Raw genomic sequence first — 18,359 nt, 5'->3', positions numbered from 1 at the left:
TCCCTTCCCTCTTCCTAGCCCATGAATACCTAGCACGGGTCTGCATACAAGGCTGAGCTTTTTGTAACTACTGACATAGAGGATCTGATGAGTTACGAGAAGCTCAGAACCATGTCGCTCTCTGGGCCTCAGTTTCCTCGGTGTAAAATGAGCGACTTTCAGGGCCCCTATCAGCCTTGGCTTTTGATGCACCAGAGTCCCTGGGAGGGCTTGTTAAAACAGACCACTGGGCCCCACGCAGCGTTTCGGACTCAGCTTTGGAGAGGGGCCTGAGAACCTGCATTTCCAACAGGTCCCCAGGGGGTGCTGAGACACCCCCACTTTGGAGGATCACTATTCTAGTTGGTGAGTCTCCCTGCGTGAGAAAATGAATAACAAGCACGTGGAGGGAACACAGAACTATACCAAACAGAAGCCGAGGCTCCAATAACTTATCTGTCAAAGGCACCTAAGTGAGCAGGGCCTTGAGCCTGGGCTTGCTGGGTGCCCCTGTGCCAGCAGGAACACTGGGGTGGGTGGGGGTGTCAGGGAGCCGTGGGAGCTGTGGGGGTGAGGGGCGGGGAGCAGGGCAGTGGACAGGAATCCAGGCTTTGGCCACAGGTAGAAGAGGACTTTTCCAAATACAATGGCACATCTGAAAGAGATCTTAGGAGTCATCGAATTCAACCTTAATTTCTAAGATGAAACCGACTCAGAAAGCTTAAATAACTCCCAAGGTCACACAGCTACTCAGTACTCTCTCCCTTCAAGCTCCCAACCCACTTTCTTCATAAGCAGGTCCCGGGAAATCCCACGAGGTCATGAGAAAGGTTAGCTCCACGATCTGCTTCCACACCCCTCTCCCTCTGTGGTCCCTACCTTTCACCAGGGGGAAGAAGCAGTCCATCTCCACGCTGCTTCGGGAGTGGGAGATGCACAGGGCGCTGCTGGGGACCAGGCCCTCCTGCGGGGGGCTCCTTTCCGTGGTGCGCACCAGACACCAGCCTGGCCGCTCACTCGGCCGCTCAAGCAGCTCCACCGTCTGCCCCACCTGGATGGTCAGCTCGCTGCTGTGGCCGGCGTTGAAGTCCTGGAGGACCACGGTCAGCTCACATCCGCCAGAGAGCTTGGAGGGGATGGGGGATAGGAGCAAATGTGAGGACGTGGGGGAGAGGGAAGGGGAGAAAGGATGCGTGAGAGCACAGGAGAGGATGGAGGGAAAAGATGGGATTTGGGAAAGAAGGCAGAGGATGGAAAAGGGAGGTGGGAGCAGGAAAGAAAACAAGGGGGGGGAAAAAAAAAGAAAAGGAATTAGCGGTGCCATTGAATCACTCGGCCAGTCCAGCTGCAGCCACAGCTGGGGCCTGCCTGGAACCCGGACTTTATTCTAATGCCTCGTTTGGTTAGAGTTCTTTTCATTATTTCTCTGCCAGCTTCCAGCTGATTGTGTCTTTACAGCCCTTCCCCAATACGCCCCTTTGCTTCTTCCAAGGGCTCCACCGTATGCCCCATTTCTGCCCCCAACCACCCCTCAGGCTCTTCCTGAGCATCTATTTCTCAGTCACTCGCTCTCACTTGATTCTAGGGAATAATGAGAGAGAAACTGTCTTCCCTCTAATCCCTGATACCTTCCCCATCCCCACCTCTCGCTGGAGCCATTTGCTTAAAACAGAGGCTTCCAGCAACACAAGAAAGAATGAGGATTCAACTCAAAGGCTGAACTCTGTTTACCTGGAAGGGGAACAGGATCATTTCACAGGCGCTCAGCCATCCGGGACCAAGGGGAAGGATGGCGGGGAAGAGGGGCCACATCCTGCTTAGGGACCACCCTTCGTGCTCCGTCCTGCCCTCCCTCCTGGCCTGGCCCTTCCCACTGCACTGATCCTGGGGCAGAACCAGTAACACTGGGCAGAGAGACCGAGAGACAGTAACAACCTCTCCTGGCTAAAGGCTGAGACTTTCACTTTCCCCAAGAGAACCCGTTAGTTCTCAATGCGTCTCACAGGGCTTAGCACAAAGCCTCCTGGGAACAGCAGTTGGTTGGAGCATCGCCCTGCACACCAAAAGGTTGCGGTTCGATTCCCGGCTGGGGCGCATACGATGTTCCTCTCTCACATCTATGGTTGGGTCTCTTCGTCAGCTAGTCGGCTATTCTTTCAGTGGACAGTGTTTCCATTTGATGGGTGTCCTCAGCCCCATCCCTCAGCACCACAGAGGTCAGGGGGCTGTCACACCCTGTTCCAAACTCCGAGGACACATCATATTTCCACTGTATATTTTAAAACTACCTGCTATGAAAACATGCTCAAAGTCACTAATCATCTGAGAGATGCAAATCAAAATGACAGTGAGGTACCTTCTCACTTTTGTCAGAATGGCTATCATCAACAAATCAACAAACGACAAGTGCTGGAGAGGATGTGGAGAAAAAGGAACCCTCCTATACTGTTGGTGGGAATGCAGACTGGAGCAGTCACTGTGGAGAACAGTAATGAGTTTCCTCAAAAAACTAAAAATGGAACTTCCATTTGACCCAGCAATCCCAGTTCTAGGAATATATCCCAAGAAACTAGAAACACCAACCAGAAAGGATATATGCACCCCTATGTTCACAGCGGCACAACTTACAATAGCTAAGATTTGGAATCAGCCTAAGTGCCCATCAGCAGATGAGTGGATTAAAAACTTTGGCATATCTACACAATGGAATACTATGCTGCTGTAAAAAGGAAGGAACTCCTATCATTTGCAACAGCATGGATGGAGCTGGAGAGCATTATGCTAAGTGAAATAAGCCAGTCAGAGAAAGATAAATACCACATGATCTCACTCATTTATGGAATATAATGAACAACATAAACTGATGAACAAAAACAGATCCAGAGGCAGCAAAACATCGATCAGATGCTCAAACCTCAGAGGGAAGGTAGGGGAGGGTGGGGGTAAGGGGGAGAGATCAACCAAGAGACTTGTATGCATGAATATAAGCATAACCAATGGACGCAGACACCAGAGAGTGAGGGTGAGGGCAGGATTGGGGGATGGGGGAGCAATGGGGGGATAACCATATATTTGTAATACCTTAATCAATTAAAAAAAAAAACAAAAAACTACCTGCTATGGATACTTAGCTTCCAAACTGTCAATCCGATCCTGCTTCAGATTCTAAAACCAAACTTATTTCTACTAGGGAGATGCTGGGAGCCCGAAGTGGGCAGCACAGACTCTCAGCATGAAGGCCGGTGTGTCTAGGTCTCCTCGCACCTGGACCCCGGGACCTGTAACCGGCTCTCATCTCACTGCCTCCACAGCACCTGCCACCCCTGCGGAGAGCCTGGCCTTGCCTGTGGTCCTCTGCCCTGGCCCCTTCCTGGGCGCCTCCCAGACATTTCCTTGGCCTGCTTCCTAGACCCCAGCGGTACAGGCCCGCCCAAGTCTTTCTGATGCTAAGTGCTACTGGGACTGACTCAGGGGCCTGCTGCTGAGTCATCCTCTGATTCTTTCCCCGTCTCTCTCCTTCTGGGTCCTGGCCTCTCCAGGGGGAGCCTGTGCCTCTGCTGCCCAACCTCTGGTGGACTCCGTCCTCCCCACTCCATCCTCCACCCTCCGTGGTGCTTCCTGAGGCAGAAGCTGCTCCTCACGTCCTCACATTCCTGCTACCCCTCAGTTCTGAAAAGGAGACGTCATGCCCACCCCAGGATCTTACATTCGCCAGAAACTACTGCTTTCAGTTTGGTCCATTTTGCTTGGTTCCTGGTTGGGGATTAACTGAGCTTCCCTGTATATACAGTGCAGCTAGGTTATCCCTAAGCACTTCCACACATGGAAAAAGAACCCAGCAACATTCCGAGAGGTGGGGACAGGACCCCGCCCAGCAGGCTACTGCTGTCCATTCAGGGCCCACACGTCTGCCTCCACCCCATCCTCCCAGGCAGCACAGCCTTGTGGCTGAGGGCACAGACTCTGGAGCCCCTCCCCAGCTGAGTGACCAGGGGCAAGTTACTTAACTTCTCGGCCTCAGAGTCCTCATCTGTAGAATGAGGATAATAACAAAATGTTAGGTCTGATCAAATAATTGCATCGTTACCCCCTCCCCTGGGAACTGCCCTTAGGCCACTTCACAATGGACATTCCACTTGCTAAGACCATTAGCTCTCCCCTCCGAACTTTCCCAGAATCCAAACCTACACAGAGAATTCTCTGCCCAGAGAAAGGCCGCCTAGAGTCCTCTAAAAACCCCTGACTCTCCGTCTTTGGGTGCTGGTGCCATTTTGGGGCTCAGCCCATCTGGTATCCAGATGACCTAATAAATTCATAATTCGTCACCCCTTTTGGCCTTGTGCATTCCTCCTTTGGCGACCCTAACAATAACAGTATCTGCTTCATAGGTTGCTATGAAGATTAAATGAGAGAATACTTTTAAAGCACTTAGGACAGTACCTTAAGCAGAGTTAGTTCTCTAAATGTTTAAAAATAAATTCTAGAGGTATTAGTAATTATTATTTAAGTTTGCGATAGGGGTACAGAAGAAATGGAAAAAAATAAATTTTAATTTTATAATATGTTTTTATTGTTTTTTTTTAGAGAGAGAAAGAGAAAGTGAGAGATAGAAACATCTCTACTGGGAATCAAACCTGCAACCCAGGCATGTGCCCTGACTGGGAATCAAAACAGTGACCTCCTGGTCTATGAGACGATGCTCAATCCACTGAGCCTCACTGGTTGGGCAAAATAATCAATTTTGATGGCAGATTGTCTGGGAACCTGTATATAGGCATGCAAATTATTATGTAAATGAACCAAATTTCCTTCCTTTTTAGTAATCTTAGTGGAATCTTGCCCTTACACAAGCCAACTAAAAGAACTGGCCCAGAGGCTGTCTAGGAAAAGTGACGTGGACGCCATCAAAGGTCTCCCAAAGCACCACGTGCTTTCCCTGTTAAGACAAGGGGACCTGTGACCCCGGGTCCCTGGATGGAAAATGAGGATTCACTCCTGTCTCTTCATTCCACGCCGCTCTTCCATTTGAAGGAGCCCCCTTCCGGGGAGTCTGACGAGTTCCCACAGTGCCTGCCAGCCGAGCCTCCTGAGAACTGTGGAGGCCGGTTTCTGACACCGCATCGCCCATCAGATAAGTCAGAGCTCCTCCTCCTCCTCTCCTGATGCCAGTCCTCTAACTCTGTGTGTCCGATTCCTCCCCAATGCTCAGCCAGTTCAGGCACAGAATCATCGGAGTTAACGTCTACATAGAAGGTCAACATGGAGGCCAGCGCTGGCCTAGAGGAATGAAGCTGGTGCGGTTTAAAGGGCACCGAGGAGGCCTGCCAGCTCCTGTTCTAACTGCCCTTCTCTCCCCCTGCACCTGCTGCCAGAGCCTGGCCGCCCACCGTCAGAGGTCAATTTCATCCTTAGGTAGCGTCCCTCAGCATGGCACGTCTCAAAGCAGACTACGAATGTGATTCCCTCCCAAGTGCAGAAAGATGGGGGACATGCAACTGTACTTAGATGGCTTTAAGCATAAGATGTTCATAATGGCACTTTTTAATGAGAAAAACTTAACCATACTATTAAAAAACACACCTTACAACTAAAATATAAAAATCTAATAGGAAGGGAATGGTTAAGTGATGATATATCCACTAAGTGAATGTGTAATTATGCAGCCGTCAGATATTGATAAAGCTTTGTAAGAGTTTACAAGATACATAAAGTCAGGTAAAAAAAAAAAAGAAAAAAATGGAAAAAATGACAGGGTGTAAAGTTGCACATGTAACAGTGTGAAAAACATCATCAACAACTTAACAACTAACAAGAAACTAATGGGAAGGAAATTCATCAAAATGTTAAGACTGGCTTTGTTGGGTGAGGAATTCTGGGTAATCTCTCCCCCTTGCTAATTTCCAGTATTGCTCAGTATTTCTCATCTAAGAGTTATTTTAGAATGAAATTAATTATAACCTCAACAATAACCCATAAGACCAGTCCACAATGTAATGGGGGAAAGACCTGAACACATTCCCGGGTGGCATATACTAGTACTTTGAAGGAACAAAAGGGGGCAGCGGATGATGGCTAGTGTCCAGTTTTGCTCCATTACCAGTGTGTGAGCTTCAGGAAAAGTCCCAAGTTGCTGAGAATGCCTCCGTGTAGTGCAAGCATGTCAAACTCAAAGGTTAACATGGACCAAATAAACAAGGTTTAAGTTTATGTGGGCTGCAAAAAACACACACAAAAGCTTCAATTTTCATAGAAACATAGGTTTATTTAGAAAAGTATAGTATAAAAAAAAGAACAAGAGCAACGATAAAATTAATGGTTTCTTACTGACACTTGGCATCTCTTCTCCGCTACTATCTTTCCTACTTCAGGGGAAATCTTGTTCACAGTGATTACTTTCAAAACTGACCCAAGGTGAATGCCAGTAATCCTGGATCTGACAGGAGACTTATTTCCTTTCATAACTATAAATAACTGCTTATACTGTGATATTGGCTGGGCCCCAAAAATATTCGTTGTGGGCCGCATGCAGCCCTTGGGCTGTGAGTTTGACATTCTTGGTGTAGTGGCTTCAAAATCTGTCCCCATAAACCTCTGTCCCATACTAGGGTGAGACTCAGATAAGCTTCCCAGAAACCAGCAGCCTTCATACAAGTTTAGTGCTTGAGTTCAAGTGCTCAAGTTTTCACCTTGAGTGGAGTTTTTGAAACAGAGGTGTGAGCCGTGTCTGGGCCTGGGGAACGCCACTGCGGAGTGCTCAGTTTGCACTTCGGGAGCCTATGGAGCTGCCAGGTCTCATTACTAGTAAAGCTGATGATTGCTTTGTCCTTGTTTTCTGGAGTTGGGCTGCTGACCACTGCAACTGAAGGAGCGAATTAATTGGTTTCACTGTTGCCCTGTGCTGAAGTGAAGGGCAGAGCCATAGAGAAGTGCTGTAAGTTGCACATATAACAGTGTGAAGAACATCATCAACAGTACTGGCGTGGAGTGTGGTCTGCTGTCAGCGGTCTCATGAAGTGCATAGTAATTAACAGTGGGAAGAGTGCAGGAGCAGGAATCAGGAGGCCTTGGGGCTGGGGCAGGTTTACCCTGTGTGACTTTGGGAAGACCCCTGCCCTCTCCATACCCGAATCTCCTCATGTTTATGGTGAGGAAAATGGACTTCAGAACCCTTTCCTGTTTTAGGATCTGTGAGCAAGGCAGTTTCTATATTTACTTTCTAACACACAATCCTATTTTACTTTCTTGAGCACTTATCATCAAGGTGTTATCTTGTTTGATTGTTAACTTACTAGTATTTCCTGTCATATTGCACATCAGAATGTAAGATCCTGGAAGGAATGTGAGATCCAGAAACTGTCTCTCTTGCTCATGGCCACATCTCCTGAGGCTAGAGTGATGCCTGGCACATGGCAGGCGAGCATCCAATACCTGTTGAATGCACCGGGAATCAATTCCAGGAATTAGTGCCCAGATTGTAACTGAGATGTCTGGCTACCGTGCCTGAGAGTTGTCTCTCATTGGCTGCCACCCATTCCGGTCAGTGTCTTCCAGATCCCACTGTTTACCTGGTATGTTCTGAGCATCTTTCAAAAAAATATTATCTTGTTCATTCGGCTATATATACACTAATTCCTAAACCCGACAAAAATGACACCGGGTGTGGGGAGACACAAAAACAAAGAGCCTAAGGGGTAACAGCAGAGAAGAGAAGTCAACATTTTATTTGAATAACAAAGTAGCTTCAGGAGTGGTATCTGCCCTGGCCGGTATGGCTTAGTTGGTTGGAGTGCTATCCCATGTACCAAAGGGTTGCAGGTTTGATCCCCAGTCAGGAGGCATTTGGGAGGCAACTGATCGATGCTTCTCTCTCACATCAATGTTTTTCTCTCTCTCCCTCTCTCTCTAGGGTCAAGGGGAGCATATCTCTGAATGAGGATTAAAAAAAAAAGAGTGTTGTCTGACTTGGTAGAATGGAGGTGAGAGTGGAGTTCCTGGCACTTAGCCCTGGGGGAGTGAGTCCAGGTTGCGCTGAGGGTAGGGGTACGAGTGGGTTAAGGAGGCAAGACTGACTCAAAGTCTGTAAAGGCAGCAGACCGCTAGATCTCTCTTCTACCCAGTGCATACGTTCCTGGAAAATTGAAATTCAATGAAGGTCTACATACAGAATAGGGAGGTGGCCTCCATCCTTGTCCCTCTTGGCTCCCAGAACGTTGCAGGCAAATACAAACTTTTAGGCAGATCTGAAGATCTTACATTACAGAAACCAAAAAGATGTCCAGAGAGTCAAATACGGACATTGGGAGATCCCGTCCCCAGTGCCTGGTCAGACCACTGCACAGGAAACCTTCCAGTCAGTAAGCTCCCTCCCGTACACACAATAGCCAGTCAGCCCTTCTGGTGCCTCATTGATAAATAGAAAGATGATTCAGTCGAGGATCACCAGGCTTTTCAGAAAAGCCCCTCACTAGAGGCCAAACTGAGCAAACAAAAAGGACCAGGAGCTCAGAGGGAAGAAACTGCAGGCAGGACAATAACACTTCAAGGGCACTGTCATATCCCCAGAGGGATAAGAGAGGCATCGAGTCCTTGACAAAAGAACAAGCTGTTACAGAAATGGGGGAAATTACAGGATGAACAAGAGCTCTTAGAAATGAAAAACAGGGTTGAAACAAAACATTTTAGACATGGGTGGGAAGATAAAGTCAAAGAAACTTTCCGGAAAAGAGAAAAAGAACACGGAGAGACGAAAATATGAGATAAAAATACAAGAAAATGAGAGAATCAATCTAACAAGTTTTAGGTAGACAGAATGGAAAGGAATAAACTGTAAGGAAAAATTCCCAGGGCAGAAGGGCATGCATCAAATTGACACAATGTTCCAGGTACTTGTTGCAATTATTTTAAAAAACAAGACCCACTCTAAAGCATAGCATAGCATAGCATCAGGACATAGTGTCAGAAATAGCGTGTACTAAAAACTTTTAGAGGGAGGGGGAAAGTCAGGTAAACCCCAACAAACCAAGGACCACAATAACAGTAGATTTCAGCAACGCATTAAAACATAAAAGAAAATGGAGCAATTCCTTCAGAATTCTGAGTGAGAATTATTTCCAACCTAGAACTCTGCACCCAGATACACCATCAGTCAATATGAGGGTTTACTAAAGGAATTTTCAGAGTATTAAAGTCTCAAAAGGTGGTTTTGATAAGCATCAATAAGTATTAGCTATTATGATTATTATTATAACTATGATTAGCATTGGTTGTCTGCTTAATTTTCCTTTTATTGCTTATTTTTTCTTGCTTCTCTTAATGTGATATGTCTTTGACATATACAAATTAAAAGAATCTTTTTATTCACTTTAAAATATGAAGTATTAAGAAAAGCCTGAACCACAAAATGGTTTTTGACTTTAGCAAAGCATTCATCCAAGCCTTATGTGGCAACCTTTAGCCAAAACAATGACATGTGGGCTGAGATGATGGCATTGTCAGGTGGGCACATGGCCTATTAGACGTGAAGGGGACTTTGGGATTCATCTAATCCAATCCCCCTGTTTTACAGATGCGGAAAACGAAACCCCAAAAGAGGGAGGGACTTATCTAAGGAAGGCAGTGTCTGGAGGGTGGTGGATAATAAACATTTGTTGAATGAATGAGTGCACTGGTAAGTAAAAGAGTTGTCACAGATCATCCAACTCTTTTAACTCATAACTGTAAAGCTGAGGGTCCTGACATAGTTGGTAGCAGAGACAAGACGAGACTCGGGTTTTCCCATTCTAGGCTCAGAACTCCTTTCACTCAATCTGGCTATATTAATGGTTGTATCAGTCTGCGAGAATGTCACGAGGTCCACGCTTGTACCTAACGTGTTGATGATACAGGGATTGGTGTGACGGTGGGAAGGGGACTTTCAAATCCACACTTGGCAGAGCAGCAGAGGACACGAAGCTGGGAGAGGCAGCTAAGTTACAGATCAGAATCGTAGGACCTTCTACCCTAAACTCCTGCTCAGGGCAGGGCCCTTTAAAGATATCTAGCTCTCTCCTTTATGAAGCTTTCCCTTCCTGGGGCAATGGTGATTTTAACATTTTCATTATTTCCGTCCAGGGTTCTTAATCTGCCCTCTAGGGTAACGCCAAGTAACTTTCTTCCATAGAGCTCCACATATGTGAAGGCTAGACAAGAATTCCTGAAGTCTTCTCTTTTCCAAAATGTTCCTTCACATCGCTCTCAAATGGGGGGGTTTCCAATACTTTTATCATATTCTTCTGATGGATTTCATTATGTCACTGTCCCTCCTAAGAGGGGGCCCAGAGAATTGAGCCCAGTCCTTTAGATGTGGTGTGTCCTGCACAGACTAAGTCAGGCATCCATTTCCCATGTCTAGACACTATATGTCTATCCCTGAGGTCTGAGAGTTAAGTCACGCTGTTGGCTTCTACTGAGCAGGCAGCCTGCTAAAAACGCCCAATCTGATCCACAGGGTCTGCTCAACCCAGCTCCCCCCATTTCTCTACGTGGGGTTGTGAGGCTTTTAACTTGGAGATTTTTCTACTAATCTTCTATTAACCTCCTAGCTAAGACGTAGTGTTCTTGATTCTCGTCTATCAGAGGAGTGATTCCTTCCAGCGTGTGTCATCCGAAAACATGACATTTATGTTTCAATGTGTTCAATCAAGCGAGAGAAAAAGGGGGGACAAGGTCGGAACAAGGGCAGAACTCCTTCACAGACAGACTTGATTCACCCGAGAGGGAACTAGATGTGCTCCCGGGTATCCTTCACACCTCGGGTGAAGATATAGGGTTTCAGATTGGGCTTAACTTAGTGTTTATTCATTTGTTCATTCAACAGGAATTTATCAAATGCTGGGTAGGGCTCTCCAGTGAGTGGGAGGGAAATGCAGACTGATACAGGATTCTGTCTGCTTCGTATCTCTGACTCCCTGCCCAGGCTTGAGCGACCATCTAGATGAGGTACAAACTGTCCATAGAAATGGGGTCAGGAGGATTGAACGTGGCAATGAACTTGGGCCTTGACAACACTGAGCCTTAGTCTGGAGATAGCGGTCCTGCCAAGGGGAGGCTCCGGCTCTTCTGTGCTTGCCCCAGTCTGTCCGCATGGCTGTCCTCACTGTTCTGGGGCTGCAAGGCACCATTCCTGCAGTGCTAGCTGTGGCAGGACCTCGGAAAAGCCCGAGGTCGCCCACAGCAGAGGGAGGAGGGGCGGCTGGGAGAAACTGGAGGTTATCAGGAGCAGCTCTCCAGGCAGAGAGAAACCCCAGGCATTCCTGCCAATTGTCTACCCAACACGGAAAAGTCGAGCTTCAGGGGAAATCCAGCCAAAGACAAGAGAGAATGTTGCAAAAGTGCAAAATGTTCTCAAACCTCAGTTATTCAGATGTGAGTCACCCTTCCCCATTGTGTGGGGCACTGGGTCTGGAGTCGGACGCTAGGTTTGATTCTGTCTCCGCCACTCCTATCTGTGTAACTTTAAGCAAGTTAAATGGCCTCTCTTTGGCTCAGGTTCCTTATCTGTACAACAGGGATAATATAAAGTCCTACCACATAGAGTTATTGCATGAGTTCACACAGACTGACCCACGGAGTAAATGGTATTTGGCACAGACCCGACACGTTTTCTGTACTGATACCGCGTGTCTAGGGAACAGAAATCCATTTCCAAAGCATCTCTAATGACGGGCAGATTTGAGAAAAGCAAAGCAAAGTAGCCCTATACCCCCATGTCCAGGGTTGAAACGTTTAGGGTATAACCCAGGTTAGCATTTCCCTGTGCAGAGCCGGGGATGTGAACACCAGGCCAGAGAGGGGGGTCCTTGGGACAGTTGGCCAAATTTGGGTGGATAACACGTCCACACGCAGTGACAGAGTGGAGGCTGAGGCAACGTAAGCCCTGGAGAGAGGCCTGCTGCCCGGTGTGGAGCAGGGAACGCGGCACCTGGCTGCTGCTGGCACCCGAGGGCAGGCAGCAGGTCTGCGGGACTGGCGCTGGGGAGAGGGCAGAGGTGGGTTCAGGGTGTGCTGCTGAGTGCCCCAGAGGGCCTGTCTCAGCACAGGCCAGCCAGCCGCTGGCAGCTGGGGGGCGCACTGCACATTCACTTTCCTAACGCTGTGACTAAGAAAGCCAACATCCATAGTCACCGTCTCCCAGGCCCAAAGAGATACCAGTGTACATCTTGTGACTTCCTCATGCTCAGGCAGCATAATGAAATAATTCACATTTGTATGCCCCTTTAGCATTTATAAATCTCTTTCATAGACATTGTCTGATTCTCGTGGACCCCGTAAAGTCAGCATTATCATCTGAGTTTCTAGATGAGGGAAGTGAAGCTCTGAGAAGTGAAATACTTGCTCAGATCACAAACAGCAAATTGCAAGGGCAGGATCCAGGTCTGATGGAGCCGGTGATCTCACCCATGCACTTGCTGGCTCATTCACCTGCCAGCCACAGTGCTGGGCACAGGGCACAGAGCAGCAAGCAGCCTATCAATGACCCGGCCCTTACCAAGCTGACTGTCTGTTGGGGAACACGCATCATACAAGCATCTCGAGCATGTGCAACAGGGGAGGCATGGGGTTCTGGCCCAGGCACGAGGGATGGGGTCCCTCAGAAAGTGATCTGCTCTTCCCATTACTGCCTCTCCCGCCTGTTCCACTGGATACCGCCATGGCTGTGTCTCCTCGCGGCTGTTTATTTCATTAGCTTTGGCACCTCCTTTGGCCGTGACAGTCAATAACAACTTCATTTCGGCTCACCCACCAGCCGGTGGGAGCCCGCAGCCTGTGCCTCCATGCTGTGCCAGCTCAGCTCCCCCACACCCCAGGCCATCTCCAACTGTGCTGGCACCACCCTGTGGTGGGAGCTGGCAGAGTTGCCACTTTTCAGAGGAAGGATCCAGGTCCTGTGCCCAACAAGGCTTCCCAGAGTCTCAGAGTGTCTCTTTGAACCGCTGTAGAGTCTGCCCTCCTGAATTACAGATGTTCCCGCCTTCCTGATCCTACCCTGGCCTCTTCAATGTGACCCACACTCTTTACTCGTCCAGGTTCACCTGATTGGTTAAGTTCTAGTGAGACTTTCTGCTTCTATTGCTGCCGGGAGCTGGTTTTGCCACGGGATGACAGCCACCTCCTGTCTTATATCTGGTTCTGTATCTTTCTTACCACCATCTTCCCGCCTGATTACCAACTATCAAGGCGGCACGCCTCTTACTGTCTGTTTTCTTGACCACATGGACAGTTTCTGGTTCAGCTCCATCCTAACTTCTAACTTTCAGCTCAGATCTGCAATCCAGGGCCAAAAGCACAGTTCTAGTGGCGCTCAGTGGCCACTAGAGGGAAGCAAAGGCTAGGATTTACTAAAGGAAACAAGGTTATTTGAACAGAAGGTGGGATCCTACCCTGGCTGGGGCACACCGCCAGTTCACATGGAAAACTCGAGAGAGACAATTGCATAGTGCTTGGCACACAGTAGGTGCTCAACAAATGTTTCCTGGATGAAATTCCTAATTTTAGAAAGGAGAAAGCAGAGACCAGGGCCGATGAAGTGATGTGATCACCAAGTTCATTGGTGTCAGGGCCCAGCTTCCTGGCCCTCTGGCCAGGGTGCCTTTCCATCACATAGACCATAGGCCCTCTTCCGCCCCATCCTCCTTTCCTGCTCCCTCCTCTGTGGTTCACACTGCCCATCCACATTCCAAAACATGTCGGACAAACAGTAATCATTTGGGACTCCTTTCTCCATCCCTTCTATCTAATTTGTCACTTCGTCCTGCCAGGTTATTAAAAACCTTTCTCTTGAATGTTGGGCAGCTCCCTTGCTAATCCAGGCCCTCACCACCCATCCAAGTGTCTCCTCTCCTCTGGGCAGCAGGAACCCAGCCTGGGGCTGTTTCTCTCTGGCAAAGGCAGGAAGCAGAGGGCCCTCACCTGCTGGGCTTCTAGAAACAACCCTGTATCTTTTATGTGAGGTTCCAAGACTTCATCCAACACAGCTGCTGCGAACAGCTCGGAGGGGGTGCTCAAATCTCAGTACGGGAGGTTTGAGAAAAGAAAGGCACCCTAGACCTGCAGTGGTTCTCAACCTTGGCTGCACATTAGAATCACCTGGGAATCTTTTTAAAATCCTGATTTTAAAATCCTCTGGAATGAGGCCCAGAAATCAGGATTTTAAAAAGATTCCCAGGTGATTCTAATGTGCAGCCAAGGTTGAGAATCACTGCCTTAGGGAGACTGAAAATTATAGCAAGAAACTCACAATTCATCCCTTAGGCATAAAGCTACCGTGTCATGCGCCACAAATGCCACCAGGTTTTCCAGGGCCTATTGTCAACCTCAGGCTCACTGGGAAAGGAGGGAGAACATAAAAGATCCCAGTAGATGGAGCGTTTTACCCTGCCTATGCCCGAAAGAGAGAATGATGAACGAAATACTGCTTGCTACAGTGAAAGAGTCAGAATCACTGGTCAATGAGCAGCAAATCAAATGTTAGGTAACATAGAAATCGCAGCCTTGCATCTTCTTAGGTACAGCCAGGCCACAGGGAAAAAAACACAGACTTCACCTGTGGCCTCAAAACAGGTCTCCTTTGTGCATAATAAAATCCTGACCTCTTCACAAACATCCGCTACCACCTGCTTGGCCAGTGTCACCTTTGGCTGCAGCGACCTACAGTCCACAGTCCCAGCCACGGATGGCCAGGCCCCACATATCCTAGAGCCTTTGGTCAGCTGTCCTGTCTGCCCGGAGCCCTTCCCTCCAGCCCCCACATGCCAAGTTCTCCTGCTCCTTGATGGTTGAACTCAATTTCCTTATGCACTGATTAATTACCTAACCTGTTCATTCAACAGGTATTTGTTGCGTGTGCCAGTGCTGAACAAAAGAAACATTTTACCCTCTTGCATTTTTGTAGGGGAGGCAGGCAGTAAGCAAGATAAGCAGGCACAGTAAGCAGAACGTCAGAATGTTAGGTAGTGGTTAAGTGCTAACGAGGAAAACCAAGCAAGGAAAGGGTGTAGGAAGTCTGGTGTGTGGGTGGTGGTGATGGCTGTGTGCGGGAGGAGGATCTATTGGTTTGCATAGCTTCTGTGAGGATTTCCCAAACCCGCTCTCTCAGAATTGCTTCTTTCTTACATGTTCCCAATGTACGTTATAGGCACCTCTAACGTAAGTTTCTCTGTATGTCTATAGGGGCTAATTCTGTACATGGGCCAAGCTCTGCAACTAGAATTGGGATCCCTGGAGGCTTTGTGTCTCCACACTCCAGCCCCAGACATGCTGGACAGGCATCTGTCCACACTGTTTGCTGAAGTGAAAGGGAACTCAGCCCATGGAAGCCGGACGCTGATGCACCCTTGTTTGTGGGTTCCCCCTTGGCATTCTTTCCCTGTCCCCCTCTTCCATGCCTTTCCTTTCCCAGGCCGTTTACTCTCCCGTTTGCAACACAGGTTTTCCTGCTCTGAGAAGATATCCTCATAAAGTCACTTCCTTTCCATCAATCACTTCTAATGAGACTAACCTTTCGTCAAGGAACTGGGTGTAAAAATTGATGCCTTATGGAAGCTCATTTGCAAAGAAAATACTTTATTACAGGAAACCTTCTGTGGTGTTTTAAACGTATGCCCACAAGTCCTCAGATACTCTACCCTTCAGCTGTCAGTGGAGCTGTGTTCTCCCCTGAGTGTGGGCTGGACGTGGTGGCTGATTCTAATGAACAGGCTATGGTGGGAGGGGTGGCTGATGTGTGACTTCTGAAGCTGGAGGTAAAAAGCGTTACAGCTTCCTCCGTGCGCTCTAGGGGATCACAGGCCTTGGGGGATGTCAGTGCCTCGTCAGGAGGGCATTTAAGGGAGAGGTCCACGTGGTAGGAAGGAACCACGTGAGGGCGAATCCTGGAGGCAGGTCTGCCTACCCAGTCAGACCTCCTGAGACTGCATCTCCGACTGACAGCCTGACTGCGGCCTCACGGGACACCCTGGCTAGAACCACCCAGCTAAGCCACGCTCGGATTCTTGACCCACAGAAACTGTCAGATAGCAAAGATTTGTTGTTTTAAGTCCTTAAGCTGTGGGGTAATTTGTTACACAGCAATCGATAGTTAAGTGACTTCTGTTCTAGCTCTAACACTGACATAGAGGAAATTAATTAACCTCTGAGCCTTAGTTCCTCACCTAGAAATAAGGAGGTTTGGGTCAGGAGACTCAATGGCGTGCCAGCTCGCACCCCTGTGTTCTCTGCACAAACATTCTAGGAATAACGTAATTTGGGTCAGCTATGTGCACAATGTAACAACCCTGATCTCTCCAGGGTATTTCTGCAGGTTCAGAGAGCAAGGCAGTGGTCAGCTGAACCAGAGGTGCAAGCTGAATTCTGGCAAATGATGGTCAATTTAGAAAGGGGTCCACAGGAGCCCCATGAACGGAAGATTTTATGTGTAGGATGGGCCTTGAGGAGGCCATATGCTTTGTATGGGAGTGGTCCCACATAGCTGACAGGTTTCATGCATACTATTTCATTTCATCCTCACATACAGCTAGGAGGTTGAGGCTTGGAGAGTTTTGGTAATTTTCTCCAAGTCACACCATTATTAAGTCTGAGAGTTGGGAACTGAACCATGAATTCTTTGTGGCTAAATTCTGTTTTTCCATTACTCTTGTCTGCCTCCCTGATGATCTGACCGTGTGTTCTATTAAGTGGGTTAAGGACATGGCCCGGCATGGCCATGGCTCCTGTGAGAGCTGCCCTGCCTATAGCTGGTGACAGACAGGCCTGACACATCCACACCTTCCACTGCACAGCACCACGTTGTCCTGCACCCACAGGCATGGACCAGAGTGGGTGTCTGCCCAGGGAAAGCTACCCTAAAGGTTGCAGTAAGAAATGACCTGGCCTGGGGCAAAAACTGAGTGGGGCCGATCAGATTCCATCTTTCAAGAACGGGAAAGTGGCAAGAGAATGACATAGTTACCTGAGGGCAGGAAAGGTTTCTATGAAGGGAAGAAAGGGCAGGGGGGCCATAACGGGCCACAGGCAAGCCTAGGGGGTAAGGGAACAGAAACTCGGAGTAAACAGAGGTGAGATGGTGAAGGAAAGGTGTGGATGGGGTGGGACTGGGGAGAGGATCTTAAACTGGACGGTCACCCTGGTTCTAAGATCATCCTACAGATCCGGGCTCCACAAGGTCCAGCTCTACCGTGGCTGCTAGCATTTGATCCCTGAGATTCCATCTACCTCGCTGATTCCCAGTAATACTCTACCCTTCCTTGAGCTATTGTGAGAGAACTCGTACTTTGCAACAAAATGAACTGAACAATAGCTGGCCTGGCTGGTGTGACATTTAAAACACAAAAGTGTGTGATCATAAAACTCCAAGAATCATAAGGGTTTTCTAAAACAAAATACACACAACAACGTCTGTGGATTCTGACAATTAAACAATGAAAACACCTGTGGCCCCAAAGACTATATTTCATGGCACTGAGACACAGATAGGCTGTGAGCAGGAGCCAGCCAGCTCGGTTTTTAAACAACTGCTTCTCACTGTTCAAAAGAGGTGCTGATCAGTCCAGAGAAACACAAAGGGCCACGGTGACACACATGGGCCCTGAGCTCTGCGGGGGGGGGGGGGGGGGGGGGGGGGAGGGGGGGGGGCAGGGGGGAGGACTGGCCTGTAACTAAGGAACAGGCTCATGAACCTCTGGGTGCCACTGGTGATGGACAGACCGATGCCTCATAAAAGGCTGCATTTTGTTAACAGGTGCCTCTGAGCAGCCCTTGACCTGCCAAAAAGTGGACCTTCATGGCACCAGGACAGATACAATGTAAAGGGTTCTAGACCAAAGATGAAGGGTCCTAGATACGCCTCCCAGCTCTGTTACTTAGTAGCTATGAGGCTGGACAAGATATTTCAACTTTCTAAGGAAGCCCGGGTCCTCCATCTAGGGACTAGATCACCCAGGCCCATTCTAGCCCTAAATTGTAAAAGTGTGATTCAAACATTCTTGTGCACAGCCGGCCACTCACCACACACGTACAGTAACCATGTTACTGTTAGCATGCCTACAAAACCCCAGTGAACAGAAAACCAGGACACATGGTCTGGCCACAGGCAGATTCTTTAAAATCAGACACCTCTGACCTCTTGCCCACCTCCCCCCTTCCTTTTCAAAGAATCTAGAGACTCTAAGCCTTGCCTGGCTTCTTTTTTTTTAAGATTTTCCTATAACAACACCCCTTCCTTATGCAGCATCTCACTGAACCCCTGGGCAAAGTGCTTCCATGTCCCTCTAATTCTGCTTTGCGCTAAGCCCTGAGCATGCTGCCGGCTGCGGGTGCACAGGGTGCACCTGGCCCGGGGTCTCAAT

General features: G+C 48.4%; 1 protein-coding gene across 20 annotated transcripts in view; it reads right to left on the bottom strand.

Annotated features, from left to right (window-relative positions):
* KALRN (kalirin RhoGEF kinase) overlaps window positions 1-18,359 on the bottom strand; it is a 635,703-nt gene that overhangs the window by 133,800 nt on the left and 483,544 nt on the right. For all 20 annotated transcript variants that reach the window (XM_070406353.1, XM_070406356.1, XM_070406366.1 and 17 more), the window contains one exon: window positions 859-1,105. In XM_070406353.1, the coding sequence (XP_070262454.1) occupies window positions 859-1,105 (247 nt within the window). The remainder of the gene's footprint in view (window positions 1-858; window positions 1,106-18,359) is intronic.

The sequence above is a fragment of the Myotis yumanensis genome, unplaced genomic scaffold (assembly GCF_028538775.1).
Source record: "Myotis yumanensis isolate MYYU_CA2020_CCGP unplaced genomic scaffold, mMyoYum1.0.hap1 SCAF_2, whole genome shotgun sequence".
Lineage (NCBI taxonomy): Eukaryota > Metazoa > Chordata > Mammalia > Chiroptera > Vespertilionidae > Myotis > Myotis yumanensis.
This window is presented reverse-complemented; position numbering and strand designations above follow the sequence as displayed.